Consider the following 16,502-nt stretch of genomic DNA (forward strand, 5'->3'; position numbering starts at 1 on the left):
ATTTCGCATGTAAAGCTGCTCATTAATCCAATGAGACAGACAGACGGCTTTGGTAGATACACGTTGTATATTTATCCCAACTCACTGGAACTGGCTGAAGCTTCTCTAGACTTGTGCTGGACCCTGGTGCAGCCAAAGTCGTTTTCTCAGCGGCCACCTAAGCAGCCAGGTGCACATTAACCAGAGAGTGGCACTAGGCCAACGGTTCGGGAATTTCCAGGGGGCCTTTCTGGGACTGGCCGGATTTTAGGTCCCCTGAAAGGCATTCAGATCTAAGATGATAAGAAAGGGGCGTGGTGGGAGAAAGGAACAAACCTCTTCCCGAGGTCCAATTCGACCCCACCGAGGCACCTGTCTAACCAATCGGAGAGGAAATTACATTCAACGCTGGCTCCGGCATCCAATCCAAGGACCTGTCTCAGACTCGGCGGCCCGGTCCCAGCCCGCTCGGAGCTGGCTCCGCGGTCGCAGGCCCCGCAGTTGCGCACACTGGGAGCGCCCCCTTCCCCCGGCAGCGCAGTCTCCGGCGGTGGGGCCTGTGCGCGGCGGCGCGCCCGCTACTGCGCAGGCACCACAGGAAGAGCTCTGCCTCGGCCCTGTCCCTCAGGTCCCCGCCTTGCCCCCAAGTCCCCACGGGCGCCGGGGTCCGCGCCCTGGATCGAAGTCGCGGCGACGGCGGCGGGTGAGTATAAGCCTCGCGTGCCGGCCGTTCTGGAGGGAAATGCCGCCCCTCCCCGGTCCCGTGGGGGCTTTGAAAATAGATGATGAGCCCCTCCGCCCCCTCCCCCCACTGCACGCACATCGCCCGGGGCGCCGGCGGGGCTGTCCGCGGGGGGACCCACAGAGGCAGGGAGGTGGCGGGCCCAGGGGGAGGCCAAGTCCGGTAAGGGAAGAGGAAAGAAGATTTAGCAGGTGGTTGTGGGATGGGACGGCGAGCTGTGGTGTAAGGGTGAAGGGAGGAGAGTTGGCCGAGCGGTAGTGGGTGCCGGGGGGCTAAGGTGGGCCTGGGATGAGGGGTGCCAGGTGCCGGCCCTTTGGGGACAAGGAGTTTGGTTTTAAAGGAACACTCTGCAAGGCAGCGACCGACATGCGTATGTCTGAATATTAGAGTTGAGTTTATGTTAATTATGTATGATTATATGTAGAAACTAATTTTCTAGGAAACAAGCGAATCAAGCAATAAAAGATACCACTTAAGTGCTCTTAAACATGGCTAGATACTGTGTTAAGCACTTTACAAACAACTCTTCCTTTTCTTATTACAACAGCCCTATGAGATAATAGCATCCCGGTTAACGGATGAAGAAGGGCAGGCTCAGACAAGTGAAGGAACGTGTCCAGGATTGTACAACTGGTGACAAGCAGATTCAGGTTTATACCGGGTCTGACTCCTGAAGGGCTTTGCTTAATTGTCAGGCGATCTGGTGAACCTAAGTCTGAAGACTTGCCAGGTACTGTAGGAAATCAACTGCTGGTTTCAGTATTATGGTTTTCTTTTTTCCTGAGATTGTTTAAATCCATTTTAAGGAAATTGGAAGCACCATGTTTGTGTTTGCTCTCAAGCGCACACACCCCACCCCCTACCTCCTTGAGACTTCCTTGCATTTAAATTAGTTAAAAAATATAATCATAAGGAAATTTTGATAAAAACACAAGGAGTAATGGAGGGGGAATGTTTTACTATGTATTAATAGAAAGTAAGATAATTGTAACTGTTTTGAACATCCTAGAAAATTTTGTGTACGGTAGAATAATAGAATAACTTAGAATCTTAGAATTTTTAAGACCAAGAAAGTTTTTTAGGGAGTAGTTACATATTTTTTGTAGACTACTAAGCAACTAGCTGACAATAATCTAAACGTAACTGCCTGTTATCTGTATGAATAGACAATACAGCTATTTTAGAGTTGTGTAAGAGTTTCATTGTATTACAGAGCAGATTAGCATACAAACATGCTAATGGTGACAAATATCTTTCACCATATCCTGTAACTGTTATACTCTCAGCTTCACATGGGCTAAGAATAACAGTGAGGGTTGACTGACAAGGCATTCCATCCAGGCAAGAAAGTCATCCCAGAGGAGGTAGAGGATATATATATTTTTTTTTATTTCAGCATATTACAGGGATACAAATGTTTAGGTTACATATATTGCCTTTGCCCCACCAGAGTCAGAGCTTCAAGTGTGTCCATCCCCTAGACGGTGTGCACCACACCCATTAGTTATGTATATACCCATGCCCTCCCCCCCCACCTGCCCGACACACAATGTATGTTACTACTATATGTGCACCTAAGTGTTGATCAGTTAATACCAATTTGTTGGGGAGTACATATGATGCTTGTTTTTCCATTCTTTTAATACTTCACTTGGTAGAATGGGCTCCAGCTCTATCCAGGATAATACAAGAGGTGCTAGATCACCGCTGTTTTTTGTGGCTGAGTAGAACTCCATGGTATACATATAGCACATTTTATTAATCCACACATGTGTTGATGGGCACTTGGGTTGTTTCCACATCTTTGCAATTGTGAATTGTGCTGCTGTAAACATTCTAGTGCAGACGTCTTTTTTTCCTTTGGGTAGATGCCCAGTAATGGGATTGCTGGATCAAATGGTAGTTCTACTTGTACCTCTTTGAGGTATCTCCATATTACTTTCCACAGAGGTTGTACTAGTTTGCAGTCCCACCAGCAGTGAGTGTATGCATGTTCCTATCTCTCCGCATCCATGCCAACATTTATTTTGTTCCCTGAATTGAAGAGTACCTCATACTTCCAGTTGCTGTTGGGATATTTGGATGTAGTCCAGATCAGTTTTGCTTTTTTTCCTTCCCTTGGATGTTTTTTTAGTGTGAAAAATTACAGAATTTCTCCTAAAGTTTTATAATATAATAATTTCGTTCCCTGAAAACTTGATTTTCATCATTGAAAACTATTTGAGAACTTCTCACTGGTGGTTTGTTTATAGCTTAACACTCCCTGTTAGAATGAAACATAATGTGGCAGACATGAATCCAGCCCTGCTAATGAAAGGTGTCCTGTCAGTGAAAGTTCTGTTAATGGTTTGAAGATTATTACCAGACTTGTTAACTTGCTATTACAGACTTGTAAACTTGTTGAGGATGTGAGCATGGGAAAGCTACTAATCACTTTTTGGCCTCAGCCAGTCACTGGACTTCCACTAAATCATATGTAAGGAAAGGAGATTAGACTAAATTATTCCTAATTTATTTTATAGTTTCATAATAATATCCTGCCTGTTGTAGAACAGACTTTTTCCATAACATAACAGCTTTGTAACTAGAATGGATAAAGGGAAACTGATTTTGAGGGCATTTTGTAAGCTGTATGCATCCTCATTTTACTTACATAACTGTAAACTGAAGCTGGAAGAAGTTAGATCTACCCAAGATCGTCCATCTGCTAAGTGTGAGCTCAGGTTCTGAGATCCTTGTGACTTCAGAGTTGTAAAGGGAAATAAAACTCTCAGGACCCCCCATCTCCTGATGCAAAAGGGAAGGTCAAGCCTGGTGGCTGAGTCATACAACACCCCCTTCCAAATGAATAGCTGTTACTAACATTGTGCATTAGGCAGATCCCCATGGAAAGTCGGGCTCAGAGAAGTGAAGGGATGGGTCCAAGATTGTACAACGGGTGACAAGCAGATTCAGGTTTATTCTCGGTCTGACTCCAGAAGGGCATTGCTCAGGTTATAAAAAGCCTCAGGCATCTATGGAGGACTGCCCCCACAGATCATTCATAAGGAAATTCTTTGCTGGCCTTTCATAAACAAGGATATGCAAATTGTAACTTTGGGACTGTAGGCTAAGTATAGCTCCTGAAACAAAGATGCCACACTAATAATGTTGATTACAAGTTTATCTTCTCTGGCACCACCAACAAAGACAGGATAAGATCAAACATTCTTCCACCTACCCAGGGGCATCTGCATAATTGATTCTTCCTTTACTACCCTTTTTCCTTAACATTCACCTTATCTTACATAAAATGTAGATTTCCTGGACACAAACTAAAGTCTCACAAGAATGTAACCATTTGCATCCACTGCCCACCCTGCCCTTTTTCTTTCTGTATGCCCTCTTCCTTTAAATACTGAGTTCCCAGATCCCTCTTTCAGATAGCATAGGTCACAGATGCACCTGTGGTTTGTGCTTTTCCAGGGTACATCCTCAAACTTTGGCTTAAGAAATCTTTATTGATTGAGATCTTTGTCCTAGTCACTTATTTTGGGTTGTCAGAGTCTGTAGTCTAACACTTTCTTCATACTGCTAAGCCTGAGGACAAGGACTGGGGCACTTGGATCCTAGCAGTGTGCTATGGGATTACTGAACCCTAGGATTAATAGCATGTGTTCCTGGAGCTTCCCCAGCATTTGAGGAAGAAAGATTTTGATTTGTATTTTGTGGGAGAGGAGTGCACACAGGCTTTTGTTCTGTTGTTTTGCATATGGGAAGTGGTATAAAACATTTTCACATTAAAACACTCAAGTCTGTATTATGGAGTACAAAATTACCACAATTTTTACCACAATTTTTGAGGTAAAATGAGATATCAAAGATGCTTCCTGTTTTGTGTCAGGGCATTTAGGATTACAATTTCACTTTACTCTTTTTTTTTTTTTTAATAATAGTTTTGCTGAGGTATAATTCACATACCATTTAATTCACTCATTTAAAGTGTACACCTTTATGGAAGTTATGCAACTATCACTACAAACAATTTGAAAACATTTTCATCACCCCAAAAAGAAACCTTATACTCACTAACATTTACTACCCATTTTTCCCCAACTCCTATCCCTATATAATTCCTAATATACTTTGTCTCTCTAGATTTGCCTATTCTAGACATGTCATCTAAATGGGATCAAACAATAGGTGATCTTTTGTACTTCATTCCTTTTTATTGCCAAGTAATACTCTATTATATGGATATTCCACATTTTTATGTATTCATATATTAGTTGGTGGACATTTGAGTTGTTTCTGCTTCTTGACTCCTACAAATAGTGCTGCTGTGAACATTTGTGTACAAGTTTTTGTGTGGACATGTTTTCATTTCCCATGGGCATACACCTAGTAGAATTGCTGGGTCATTTGCTGACTCTGTTTAACCTTTTGAAGAACTGCCAGAATGTCGCCAAAATGGTTGCACCATTTTATATTCCCACTAGCAGTTTATAAAAGTTTTGATTTCTCTATATACTCTTCAACACTTGTTGTTATCTGTCTTTTTGATTTAACCATCCTCCTGGATATGATGTGGTATCTCCTTGTGGTTTTGATTTGCATTCTCCTGATAACTAATGATGGTGAGCATCTTTTCATGTGTTCATTCGTCATCTGTATCTTCTTTGGAGAAATATCTTTTCAAATCCTTTGCTCATTTTAATTGGATTTTTTGACTTTTTATTTTTGAGTTGTAACAATTCTTGTGTATTCTAGTTACAAATCCCTTATCACGTATGTGATTTGCAAATATTTTCTTCCATTCTGTGGGCTGTCTTTTCACTTTCTTGATGGTATCCTTTGAAACACAAAACTTTTTGATTTTGCTGAAGTCCAGCTTATTTATCTGCCTTATTTTGTCACTTGTGCTTTTGGTGTGGTATCTAATAAGGCTGTTCCTAACCCAAGGTTACAAAGATTTACTCCTGCATTTCCTCTAAGAGCTTTACAGTTTTAGTCTACGATCTTTTGAGTTAATTTTTGTGTGTGGTAGGAGGTGGGGGTCCAGATTCATTGTTTTGCTTGTGGATATCCAGTGGTCCCCGCAACATTTGTTGAATTGTCTTGGAACCCCTCTGCTCTTAGAGGTAACTCTGTTGGAAACATTTTAGACATACTGTGATACTCCATTTATCGTAATTCTTCTAAGGGCTTAGTTTTAAAAACAATACTTGATGGTGTATGAATCTCGAGCACAGTGTTACATAGAGGTTTTGGTGTTATAGAACAAGAGTGATGAAAGTGTAAAGCGTGTCTTTTTTTTCCAGGAGGACAGCCTGATTTATTATTAGTTATTTATGCTCCTGTTTTGAGTGTTATATATTTGAAAAGTATAAAGCCTTTGTCCCCCGATACATGGCACATACATATGTATTTTTGCATTATGGACTTAGTTACTTTAAATATTTGTTGAATGAGTTTTTTAAAAATGACCTAGAAGAGTGTTTGCTGAGCAAGACTTCATGTGTAGGAAGTCACGTTAGGATATTCTGGAGACAGAAACTATTACTGGAGAGCTATTATAGGTTACCAAGGTGAAGGATAATTATCTTTTACATGCCATTGTAATACATTTCAGAAAAATTGTAATAGCAAAGCATGGTGAATGGAAATTAAGGTTGGCAGTTATCTCTGTAATTTTAATGTCACAGTAATTTGCATAAAGGTTAGGCCTGGCTCTTGGAGAGTCTTAAATGCCAGGCTGAGTTATTTGGATGTTTTTTTTTTTTAATTTACATTATTAGTTTATTTAAAAACCAGAGATTTCAAATATTAAAAAGATAGAATTATATTAGTTACACTTAATTATACTGAATGGCATATTGTATGCAGAAATGCCTTGTAAATAGTAAAATGTCTTTCCAATGTTATTATTTTTACCTCGATGTTAGGAAACTTAAGCCAAGGAAGGGAACAGGAAGCAAAGGAGTCATGAGACTATTATACAGAAAACAGGATTTACAAACTCACGAAGACCCTAAAACAAACCTGATCTAAAGCAGAAACAAACCGTTTATGGAATTGTTAACTATAAGACTTAACAGATACTTTCTGAATGGCAGTACAAATTGATATTCAGCATTTATCTTATTTAAATACAAAGTTTGAGAAAGCCAGTTATAACGGTACAGTTGAAATATACAGCTTAGCAGCAGAAGCTGGATTTTTTTATATAGGCAGGAGGACCCTTTGAACGATTCTTTTTTATTATGGGAGTGTCATGAACAGAGCAGTGCCCGGAAAGATTAAGTTGGCAGCAGATGTTGGGTGAGAAAAGGGAAGGTGACCAAGGTAGGAAGATGAGTTAAAAGGCAAAAGTGCTCTGGACAGCACGTATTGAGGGCTTGAAATACTGCAGCATTGGAGATGGAAAGAAATGGGTAGCTGTTCCAAGTGCTTGTTACAAACACAAGTTCCTGGCCTCTATCTAGATTGACTGAATTGGAATCTCCCAGGTGTAGCGACTGGACAGCTGCACTTTTAACAAGCTCACGTCAGTGATTCTTATTCAACTGTGCTGTATTAGACAATATGAAGACAGAATTGGCTAAGAGTGTCCACTGATGGTGTCCTTGGGAAATCTCCGTGTGACTGAGAGAATGGTGAAGCTGCTTTAAAGGATCAGGAAACTAAGGAAGGGAAAAGATTTGGAGCTGTAGAGAATGCATTCAACCTAACATCAGATTCGACCAGGCAGAGAAATTTCTTGGAATGTAGAATGGTTATCCAGGGAGAGAACCAGGACAGTAAATAAAGAATATTTTTTAAAAGTGGATTTAGGAGTATCTTTTCTCCATGAGAAGATACTTTGCCACCCATTTACTGTTTTAAGTCTACTCTGTTATTGGAAACAAATATTTGGGTATGGAGAAGTAGCTGTACTCAGGGAAAAACCGGGGAATCTACTCAATCCAAGCTTTCACAGAGACCTGCAAGCCCTTGACATAAGTTCTAAAATTGCTGGAACCTAGAGCAGCAGCCTGCATGATATCGTCTGATCGAACCCAATTAAGGCTGTCTGAGGGAGAAGTTAAGGTGTGCATAAATACCATGTCAGAGGCCACAACGTGCTGAATGAAAAGGGAAGTAGCACTGTCTGGATTCTTGGTAGCTCCAGTTGCTGAGGTACGACTGGGGCTGTGTCTGCAGAAGTACCTGTATGCCTCTTCCACCGCTCAGAGGTTCCTCACTCTGTCCCTGAGAGGTGGTGTGATTTTGTTGCTCTGTACAGTTTGCGGTTTCTTGAGTAGCACCAGCGACAGATGTTCCAGGCACCCACCTCAGGTTAAAATGTTAGATATTTTCCAGACCCAGAGATCCTCACAAGTAAGATTCTGTGTCTTTGTGATTTTAAGTCACTGTTGTATTTCAGGAGTCACAACTTCAATCAGTAAGTATTTGAATGACTGTAAGTATGCAGAGCATCTAGGTGGTACGTTTGAAAGAAAGTTTCTGTCTTCAAGTATTTGCAGTCTGGTTGAGAGAAAGAAGAATACACAGTAAATGACTCGTGAACTTCATAATCACATTAGTTAACACGCTGCTGCTCGTGTGTGGGACCTCAAGGAGCATCCCCCCCTGGATTTTCTTCCCCTGAAATGAGGACTTCACTCCTCATTCTAACCACAACCCCACATCTTTGCAACTTGCCCTAAAAGTTACTCTTAAAACATCAGTTCTTTGACTTCATCAGAACCTCTAGTCCAAAAACATATGCTTCTCCTGTAATCTATCAGTTTCAGCTTAGATGCTACAGCTCACATTTCAGCTACTCTTTAGTCAGCATCTTCAACTCCCTTAGTCACCCTTCAGTTTCTGGCAGAATCTCAGGCCCGGGTGAGATCAGCTGCCTGTTTCGTTCATGGCCTGTGCCAGGGCTGGGAGTTGCTAGGGCAAACCAGTCAACTGTGTCACTATGAAAATGCATGACAGCTCTGAGCATTGCCCGCCAATCCTACTGTTTCCTCATGCTCTCTTCTTTTCTCTACATTGAGCTTTTCAGACATTCTCTGTGTTCCTCAAACCTCTAAACCTTTCCCCAGTTTACTCCCTCTCAGCAATCGACCCCACCTCCAGCCACACAAAGAATGCAGCTCCCCTCACCTGCAGCCCTCAGACCTGGTAGCTCACCTAGCCTTCCTCCTTCCCTCCTGCTACAATGGAAGAGGCATTCTGCCCATCTGAAGTAAATCATTCCACCAAAGTCACATGTTCTGTTTTCCTAGGGACCACAGAGGATAGAGACTGAAGGCAGGGAGAATTATTAGGGCAAAGCTGTTTTTTGTCATCACTGGGCCAGCTCTGAGCCGGGAGTATTAGGGAGAACAGTTGTATCTTTGACAGTAGAAGCAAAGTTTAAGAGGGATCTGGTGGTGAAATTCATTTCAGCAGCTGTTGGATTTCTTCAGAAGTTTCTGTGGAATCCAAGTCCCTGTAGGCTTTGTCAGTTTGTCAATCTCATGTGAATATCGGGGCAGGTATGGACTGAGGGAGGCCTTTTTCTGAAATAGCATTTATTTTTTACCCCCCCTTTTTTTAATGACAATATTCTTCAACAAGAACTGGTGATGAACCAGTATGGTAGAATTTCCACCAACTATTTCTGTTGGTTAAAGGAACTATAGGGTACCATTCACTAAACTAGAAATATCATCTCCCTCTCTGGAGCCTCTAACAGCTTGACATCATTTGTATGTTGTACAAAACAATCATTTTTATTTCTTTATCTGTTCTTGTTAAGTGTTTAGAAATAATTTCCGTTGCTGCAGATGAGCAAGACAGGCAAACAGGTGTGTTTATGTAGAGTGTAAGAAGGGCCCATTGCCCTTCAGAGTGTGAAGGATGGGGCAGGATGTATATAAATACGAAATTAGACAAGTAAAGGTACTTTTTATTTTTTTGAATTTTAGCTTTATTTAGCTGTCTTTAAAGAAATGAAATTATTTAATTTTTAAGTTGATATAGGTAAAACTGGCATATAAAAGGTTTATAAATGTTGGTTCTCTTCTCCTATTGGCTAAGATTCTGAAACTTAATCCAAATCAAATAGCATTACTACTTAAGAATTGTGTTTTTATGTTTTAGGAACCCTGATTGCTGTCCTTCAACGTGTTCATTATGAAGTTTTTAGTAATACTTTTGTTTTCTGGACTTATAACGGGTTGTAGAGGTAACTCCTCCTATAATTTGCCACCCAAGTTATTACTGGTGTCGTTTGATGGCTTCAGAGCTGACTATCTGAAGAACTATGAATTTCCTCATCTCCAGAACTTTATCAAAGAAGGTGTCTTGGTAGAGAATGTTAAAAATGTTTTTATCACAAAAACATTTCCAAACCACTACAGTATTGTGACGGGTTTATATGAAGAAAGTCATGGCATTGTGGCTAATTCCATGTATGATGTAGTCACAAAGAAACATTTTTCCGACTCTAATGACAAGGATCCTTTTTGGTGGAATGAGGCAGTCCCTATTTGGGTGACCAATCAGCTTCAGGAAAACAGATCAAGTGCTGCTGCTATGTGGCCTGGTACTGATGTACCCATTCATAATACTGTACCTTCCTATTTTATGAATTATAGTTCCTCAGTGTCATTTGAGGAGAGACTAAACAATATTACCATGTGGCTAAACAATTCGAGCCCACCAGTCACCTTTGCAACACTCTATTGGGAAGAACCAGATGCGAGTGGCCACAAATACGGACCCGAAGATAAACAAAACATGCGCAGAGTGTTGAAAGAAGTAGATGATCTTATTGGCAAATTAGTCCAAAAACTCAAGATGTTAGGATTGTGGGAAAATCTGAATGTGATCATTACAAGTGATCATGGGATGACCCAGTGTTCTCAGGACAGAGTGATAAATTTGGATCTCTGCATCGATAATTCAAGCTACACTCTCATAGATTTGAGCCCAGTTGCTGCAATACTTCCCAAAATAAGTAAGTAAACTTTTAGCTGAGGGATACTACTATTTGAATGGGGCAATTGATAGAGGAGGGAGAGTTGTATAAATGAGTGAAGTTCTGGCTTTTTGTATAATAGTTCAGGACCATATACTCATACTTAGATGGGATTATATGTTTTTTCCCCCTGATTTATAAGTTTTGAGTAATTGGCTTCTGATTTAGGTTTAAAGTGATTATTTCTTTGCTTATTGATATATTTCTTAATTATTCACCCTAACTCGAAAAGGAGATTTTTATCCTTAAATGTCTTGGATTTTAGTGTGAGATGCCTTTCTTCTGCTAATGATGGAATTAGTACTTAGTAATAATGTAATTAGTTTATGTTTACTTAGGAAGCTAAACGTGAAAATTATCTCCTATCTATAAAAGTCCAGCAAGATAATCCACAAAATGAAACAGAAATATGTGAATGCTTGAAAAAGTGTGTCAGTGCCCCACATTGTCATATTGTTGGTGCTGGTTTCTTTTAAGAATTAAGTGATTTAATAGATGACATTGTCCAGAATTTATTTCTAGTTATTCTAGTTAGACATATTTTTTCCTTATCAGTCAACTGTAACTTTTCTTCTTTGTTATTTCCTTTTTCTTTCAGATAGAACAAACGTTTATAATGCCCTGAAAAACTGTAGCACTCACATGAATGTTTATCTCAAAGAAGACATTCCTAACAGATTCTATTACCAACATAATGATAGAATTCAGCCTATTATTTTGGTTGCTGATGAAGGCTGGACAATTGTGCTAAATAAATCATCACAAAAATGTAAGTATTTATTTGGGATATTTCTGTTGTATCCTAGGGACAAATCACACACTATGATACTATTCTGTTAAGAAGGTACTTTGATTTAGAGATGTTTACACAGAATAATTCAATTTCCAACTAGATAATTCTTAGGTCTTCATTTGGTAGCAATTTACAATAACCACAGTTTCACCCCTGGATTAGAAGGCTAGGTAACCTTAAGGGAGAAGGTGTAGTTTTACCCTCTTACCAAAACTGCAGTTATTGTCAGTAATTTTCAAGAGTAGTTATCTTGATTTGTAGAAAATAGAAGTAAAGAAACAAAGAAAAAAAAAAGAGAAAAGTAAACAAACAGTACAAGGGGAGAGATTAGCTAGTTCAAATGTCCTTTTCTTGTGTGTATTAAAAAAATTTATCCGAGTGACCTTAAGTCTTTCCCCAGTAGTAAAATCATTTACCTGAATGCTACAGCTATTTAGAATACTGGGCAAGAACAACAAAGTAAATAAACAAAAATATCCACCAAGTAAACAAAATAGATGTGTCATAAGCTCTCCTAAAACTGAGAAAATGTATAGGGGAGAGGTTACAGATCTCACCTAAACTGAAGCTTATTTGTCCATTTTTTACATTCAATTTAAATACTTTAAAAAAAAAAATCTGATTTTGTAGTGTATAGCAGGGGTCACCAAACTTTTTCTGTGAAGGGCCAGATAGTAAATATTTTAGGATTTGTGGGCCAGCTGGTCTCTGTCTCATCTACTGAACTCTGCATTTATAGCGTGAAAGTGGCCACAGACAGTATGAAAACAAATTGAAATGGGTATTGCAGTGAAAGTCTGTTTGCAAAAGCGGGGGGAAGGACTGAATTTGGCCATGGGCTGTAGTTTACAGATTCCTGATCTATATCAACAGAAGCATCAAGCAAGGATAAGACAGACTCAGGGTCCATGGAATTTGAAGTTATTCATATTTATGTTATGTTATATACTCATTATTGAAACTTTGAAAATACAGAAAAGCAAAGAGAACAAAAACTCTCCATGATCCTTCAATACAGAGATATAAACAAATGTTAATTATGAGAGTTTCCCCTTCTAACCTTTTTTCTGTTATGCATACATGCATATTTTAACATTATTGAAATCATAATATCTATATGTATTCTGCTTTTTGTCGTATTAGTCATATTCATTATTACTATCGTGAAATATTTTAAATGTACAACTAAAAATAATACAAAAATATCAATATACTCATCACTCAGTTGCCTACACTTAATATGAAAGTAGGAGCTTATTAAACGCAACTGGTGTACATTGAAAGGCAGTATTTGTTAAAATAAAGCTAAAAATGGGGAATCTGGTATTGGAGTTATCTTAGGGACCATCACATGTTTTTCTTTGAGTCAGACTTTTACTGGAGTTACAAGTTAGAGTCATCTGGTTGGACTTCACCTTCAATACAAGAATCCCTTCTATAACATTCTCAATTATCTGGCCCTCCTGATGTTGGGGTGTTTATTAACTGTCATTAAACCAGTGGTACATTATGTCATCCTACTTCTTATTGCGGGAGCAATTAAGATAGGTAAGGCTGTAAATTCGCTTCTTCCCCATTCTTACTCACTGCTGCTGTCCCCAGTTATACAGGATCTTCAGCCTGACCACTCTCCTTATCACTGGTGCCATTTGTAGTAGCTTTTGCAGACAGTGCTGGAGATGACAGGTGCAGTAAGTGGGACTAGGGCTAAAAGATAAGTATATCGGGTTGAGAAGTAATGTGAAAGTCTAAGGCCATGACTGATTGGGGAAAAGGGTGTGGCTGTGTGAAACAGGGGACATGGCTGAGCTGAAGAAATAGAAATTTTTATTTCTGGCCCCTGTCTGGTCCAACTAAACAGAATCTTAAAGGATGGGAATTAGACTGGCAAGAATCTAGTGTGTATACACTAGAAGCAAGTTATTTTGTAATAAAAGGGCTCTTATTTACTAACATCATCTTGTTCTTTTTCAGTAGGTGACCATGGTTATGATAATTCTTTGCCTAGTATGCATCCGTTTCTAGCTGCCCACGGACCTGCATTTCACAAAGGCTACAAGCACAGCACAATTGACATTGTGGATATTTATCCAATGATGTGCCACATCCTGGGATTAAAACCACATCCCAATAATGGAACCTTTGGTCGTACGAAGTGCTTGTTAATTGACCAGTGGTGCATAAATCTCCCAGAAGCCATTGGGATTGTTATCGGTGCACTCTTGGTGTTAACCACGCTAACATGCCTCATGATAATTATGCAGAATAGACTATCTGTACCCCGTCCATTTTCCCGACTTCAGCTACAAGAAGATGATGATGATCCTTTAATTGGGTGACATGTGCTGGGGTTTATACAAAGTGTCTTTGATTAATCACAAAACTAAGGCTTTATCCATGGAATAGTATTGCAACTATGAAAAAGGATACTTTGAAAGACAAAGAACTTAGACCAAGCATGCTAAAATTATTTTGTTTTGTTTTTCGTTGTGTTTTGTTTTGGTGCATTTGCTAATGCAGATAATCCTGACCATAGTAAAATTGCTAGTAAATCATTAGTTAACCCCATCTATTTCTTTAACTAGAAATAGTTTTTGAGAAAAATACTCCCTTTGCCTTTTTTTTGCACTGAAGATATGATACATCTTTAAATGAAAATATACCAAAATTTCATAGGCATGCTTTTCTAATAAATTTATATATTTGTAAACAAAACAACAGAAGTCTTGATGCAATTTGTGAATTTTGTGTATCAGGGAGAAAGAGTTTTCTATATTTTTATATTTACCTCTAATTAGTTTATATCCCAAGGAACCTCTTGAGATAGGAAATTCTCTGTGATGGTTAATAAAATTGATTAACCGAGCAAAAAAAATCTAGCATAGGAAGAAATTATTTTAAGGAAAGCTATTAAAAAATAAAAAACAACTAAGACCATGTGATAAAAGCCTGAATTGTCACCATTGCGTCTTAAGCTGTTGGAGTCTCAAAAGTTGTATCTTTTGGAGGTTATTGCAAATAAGAAATTCAGAAGAAAATAGAGAAAAGCGCTTTTTCCATTTGTGCTCAATGCCTTTGTGTAAGTTACTTAGTTGTGTGTGCGTGTGCAAGTGTGTTTGTGTGTAGGTGTGTAACTTATTATGGAAGGAGGTCAAAGGTGGGCTGTGCCAGGCTTCCACATTCCCACGGAACACAGCTCTCAGGAAAGGTTAGTTTTGCACTTCATATTTGTTAACTTTCTCCTAAGTCACAAGTTAAAATCATAACTTAAAAAATTCATTAATTTTTGTTATCACTTGCTCATGTTGTTTATTGTAACCTTAGGTATCCAAGTGCTGTAGAAAAATTTACGACCTGAGTACAGATCTGATTTTGATTGGGTCAGAGTGAGGAGCAGAGATTTTTGTATTTATTTTTGGAACTTTGTGTCTTACTTTTTAGGCTAGAGAGTAGTCACGAAATCTAAAACGTAGATTAGCATCCTTTGATCTTTCACACCATTCATGCATCAAGTAGCAGAATAGCCTTAGTGCTGCCTCTGCTGCTTTTTTTCCTCTAATATTTGGATCACAGAAATAGTCACCCTGCTTATGTCTTTTAACATGTTTGTTCAGAGCCAAGGATTTGTTGTGAAAACTGTCATCCTACTTTTGCTAGGTAGTACCTTCTAATAATCAAAGTTAATATGAAGAAATTGAATTGTTACAGCAAACTAGATTTGGTATTGAGTCGCTGCTAATTTCTTGAGCCTGGTATTTGGTGCCTGTTGTATTTGGGGTTCTTGAGAGGTATTTCCACATCCTGCATAAATAATCCATGAGTTGACTGTATTAAGAACAGCAAAATAAATAAATGAGATAAAACCAATAGGACTAATACTGCATTTTGAAAATTTTTTATTCCTGATTTTTTTCCCCTCACATAAAATAGTTATCCTAAAGATTAATAGTTGATTTCAACAATATAATAGAAAAGTTCCATTCTACTTTAATTTCCGTTAAGGAAAAAAAAAGAATAGAATTGACACATTTAAGTCTTTTTTTTTTTGTAGTGGACATTTTTGAAGTGTCTAAAATACTAGGATATTGTATACTTGGTCCTTGGAGTGGTGTGAGTTTTAGTGATTGCATTAGCCTAATCCGTGATTATGAGTTTCAGAAGTGTATACATGGCATCCAGCCCATGAGAAGATTTTAGATAGGATGAAATAGGAAGGGATATCATCAGTGTCCTAGCCCTTTCTACAACACATTTACCTATTTGTCTTGTCTTTCCTTCCATTCCCAAAATATTAACTTTAGGTAAATTTTTAAAAGTATATGTTGTTGGGACAAGAACAGTAGTATTTATTTAATCAAAGTATAATTTATATATTACTATGTTGAACTTTATATTAATTCATTTGTATCTTTAAGAAAACTATCACTATTAAAGCCAATGACTCCTGTAGAACACTGAGAAAATCTTTTAGTAAAACTGGCCTTTTATATTATGTTTTTGGTGTGTATTTTGTTAAGTGATTAAATAATATGCTGCTATGTTTTCTGTGAAAGTATTTGGCTCCAAGAAACATTTAATTCTTTATGACAACAATACTCCATGGTAATAGGAAAAATTTTGAGTGTTTTTTCTTAATTCAGTGAGTTAATTTAGAATAAGTACTTTTGCATATGAGATGGGGATAGTTCTGCTGCTGTTACTAATGTACCAGTTCCCTTCTGGTAAACAGCAATAGAATAAAAAATATTTCAATGCTCTGTGCTATAGGCTTTGTATTGTTATTCCATTAGGCTTGGTATAAGAATCTGCAGATAAGTTCTTGGAACATTCAAAGATTAAAGAACCTTTGCATTGTTCTTGAGTGTCTCCCTCTCCTGCCCACATCCGATGAGCTCTAAGGATTGCACCTAATTCCTTTTATTTGGAGGGTTTCACTTCATTGTTAACCCATGAAGTTACAAGTGAAGCACAAAGATGAGATGAAAAATGTT

General features: G+C 38.5%; 1 protein-coding gene across 2 annotated transcripts; it reads left to right on the forward strand.

The window, feature by feature from the left end:
- Positions 1 to 495: 495 nt before the first annotated feature.
- On the forward strand, positions 496 to 15,417 carry ENPP4 (ectonucleotide pyrophosphatase/phosphodiesterase 4). Of its 2 annotated transcripts, none has more exons than XM_069487441.1 (5): positions 496 to 682; positions 1,269 to 1,451; positions 9,839 to 10,697; positions 11,317 to 11,487; positions 13,486 to 15,417. In XM_069487441.1, exons 3-5 carry the CDS (start codon positions 9,872 to 9,874, stop codon positions 13,848 to 13,850), a joined length of 1,362 nt encoding a protein of 453 aa, XP_069343542.1. In that variant the 5' UTR covers positions 496 to 682; positions 1,269 to 1,451; positions 9,839 to 9,871; the 3' UTR covers positions 13,851 to 15,417. The 2 variants fall into 2 exon arrangements, with proteins under 2 accessions (XP_069343542.1, XP_069343543.1); XM_069487442.1 differs by having other exon boundaries at positions 13,489 to 15,417.
- Positions 15,418 to 16,502: the final 1,085 nt, after the last annotated feature.

Source organism: Eulemur rufifrons, chromosome 15, assembly GCF_041146395.1.
Source record: "Eulemur rufifrons isolate Redbay chromosome 15, OSU_ERuf_1, whole genome shotgun sequence".
NCBI lineage: Eukaryota > Metazoa > Chordata > Mammalia > Primates > Lemuridae > Eulemur > Eulemur rufifrons.

What these genes read in the sequence shown, in the direction of transcription:
- ENPP4 (XM_069487441.1), top strand. Translation starts at nt 9,872, where the DNA reads ATGAAGTTTTTAGTAATACTTTTGTTTTCTGGACTTATAACGGGTTGT. An exon ending in TGCAATACTTCCCAAAATAA is followed by an intron (nt 10,698 to 11,316) that starts GTAAGTAAACTT and finishes TTTTTCTTTCAG; the next exon opens with ATAGAACAAACGTTTATAAT. An exon ending in AAATAAATCATCACAAAAAT is followed by an intron (nt 11,488 to 13,485) that starts GTAAGTATTTAT and finishes GTTCTTTTTCAG; the next exon opens with TAGGTGACCATGGTTATGAT.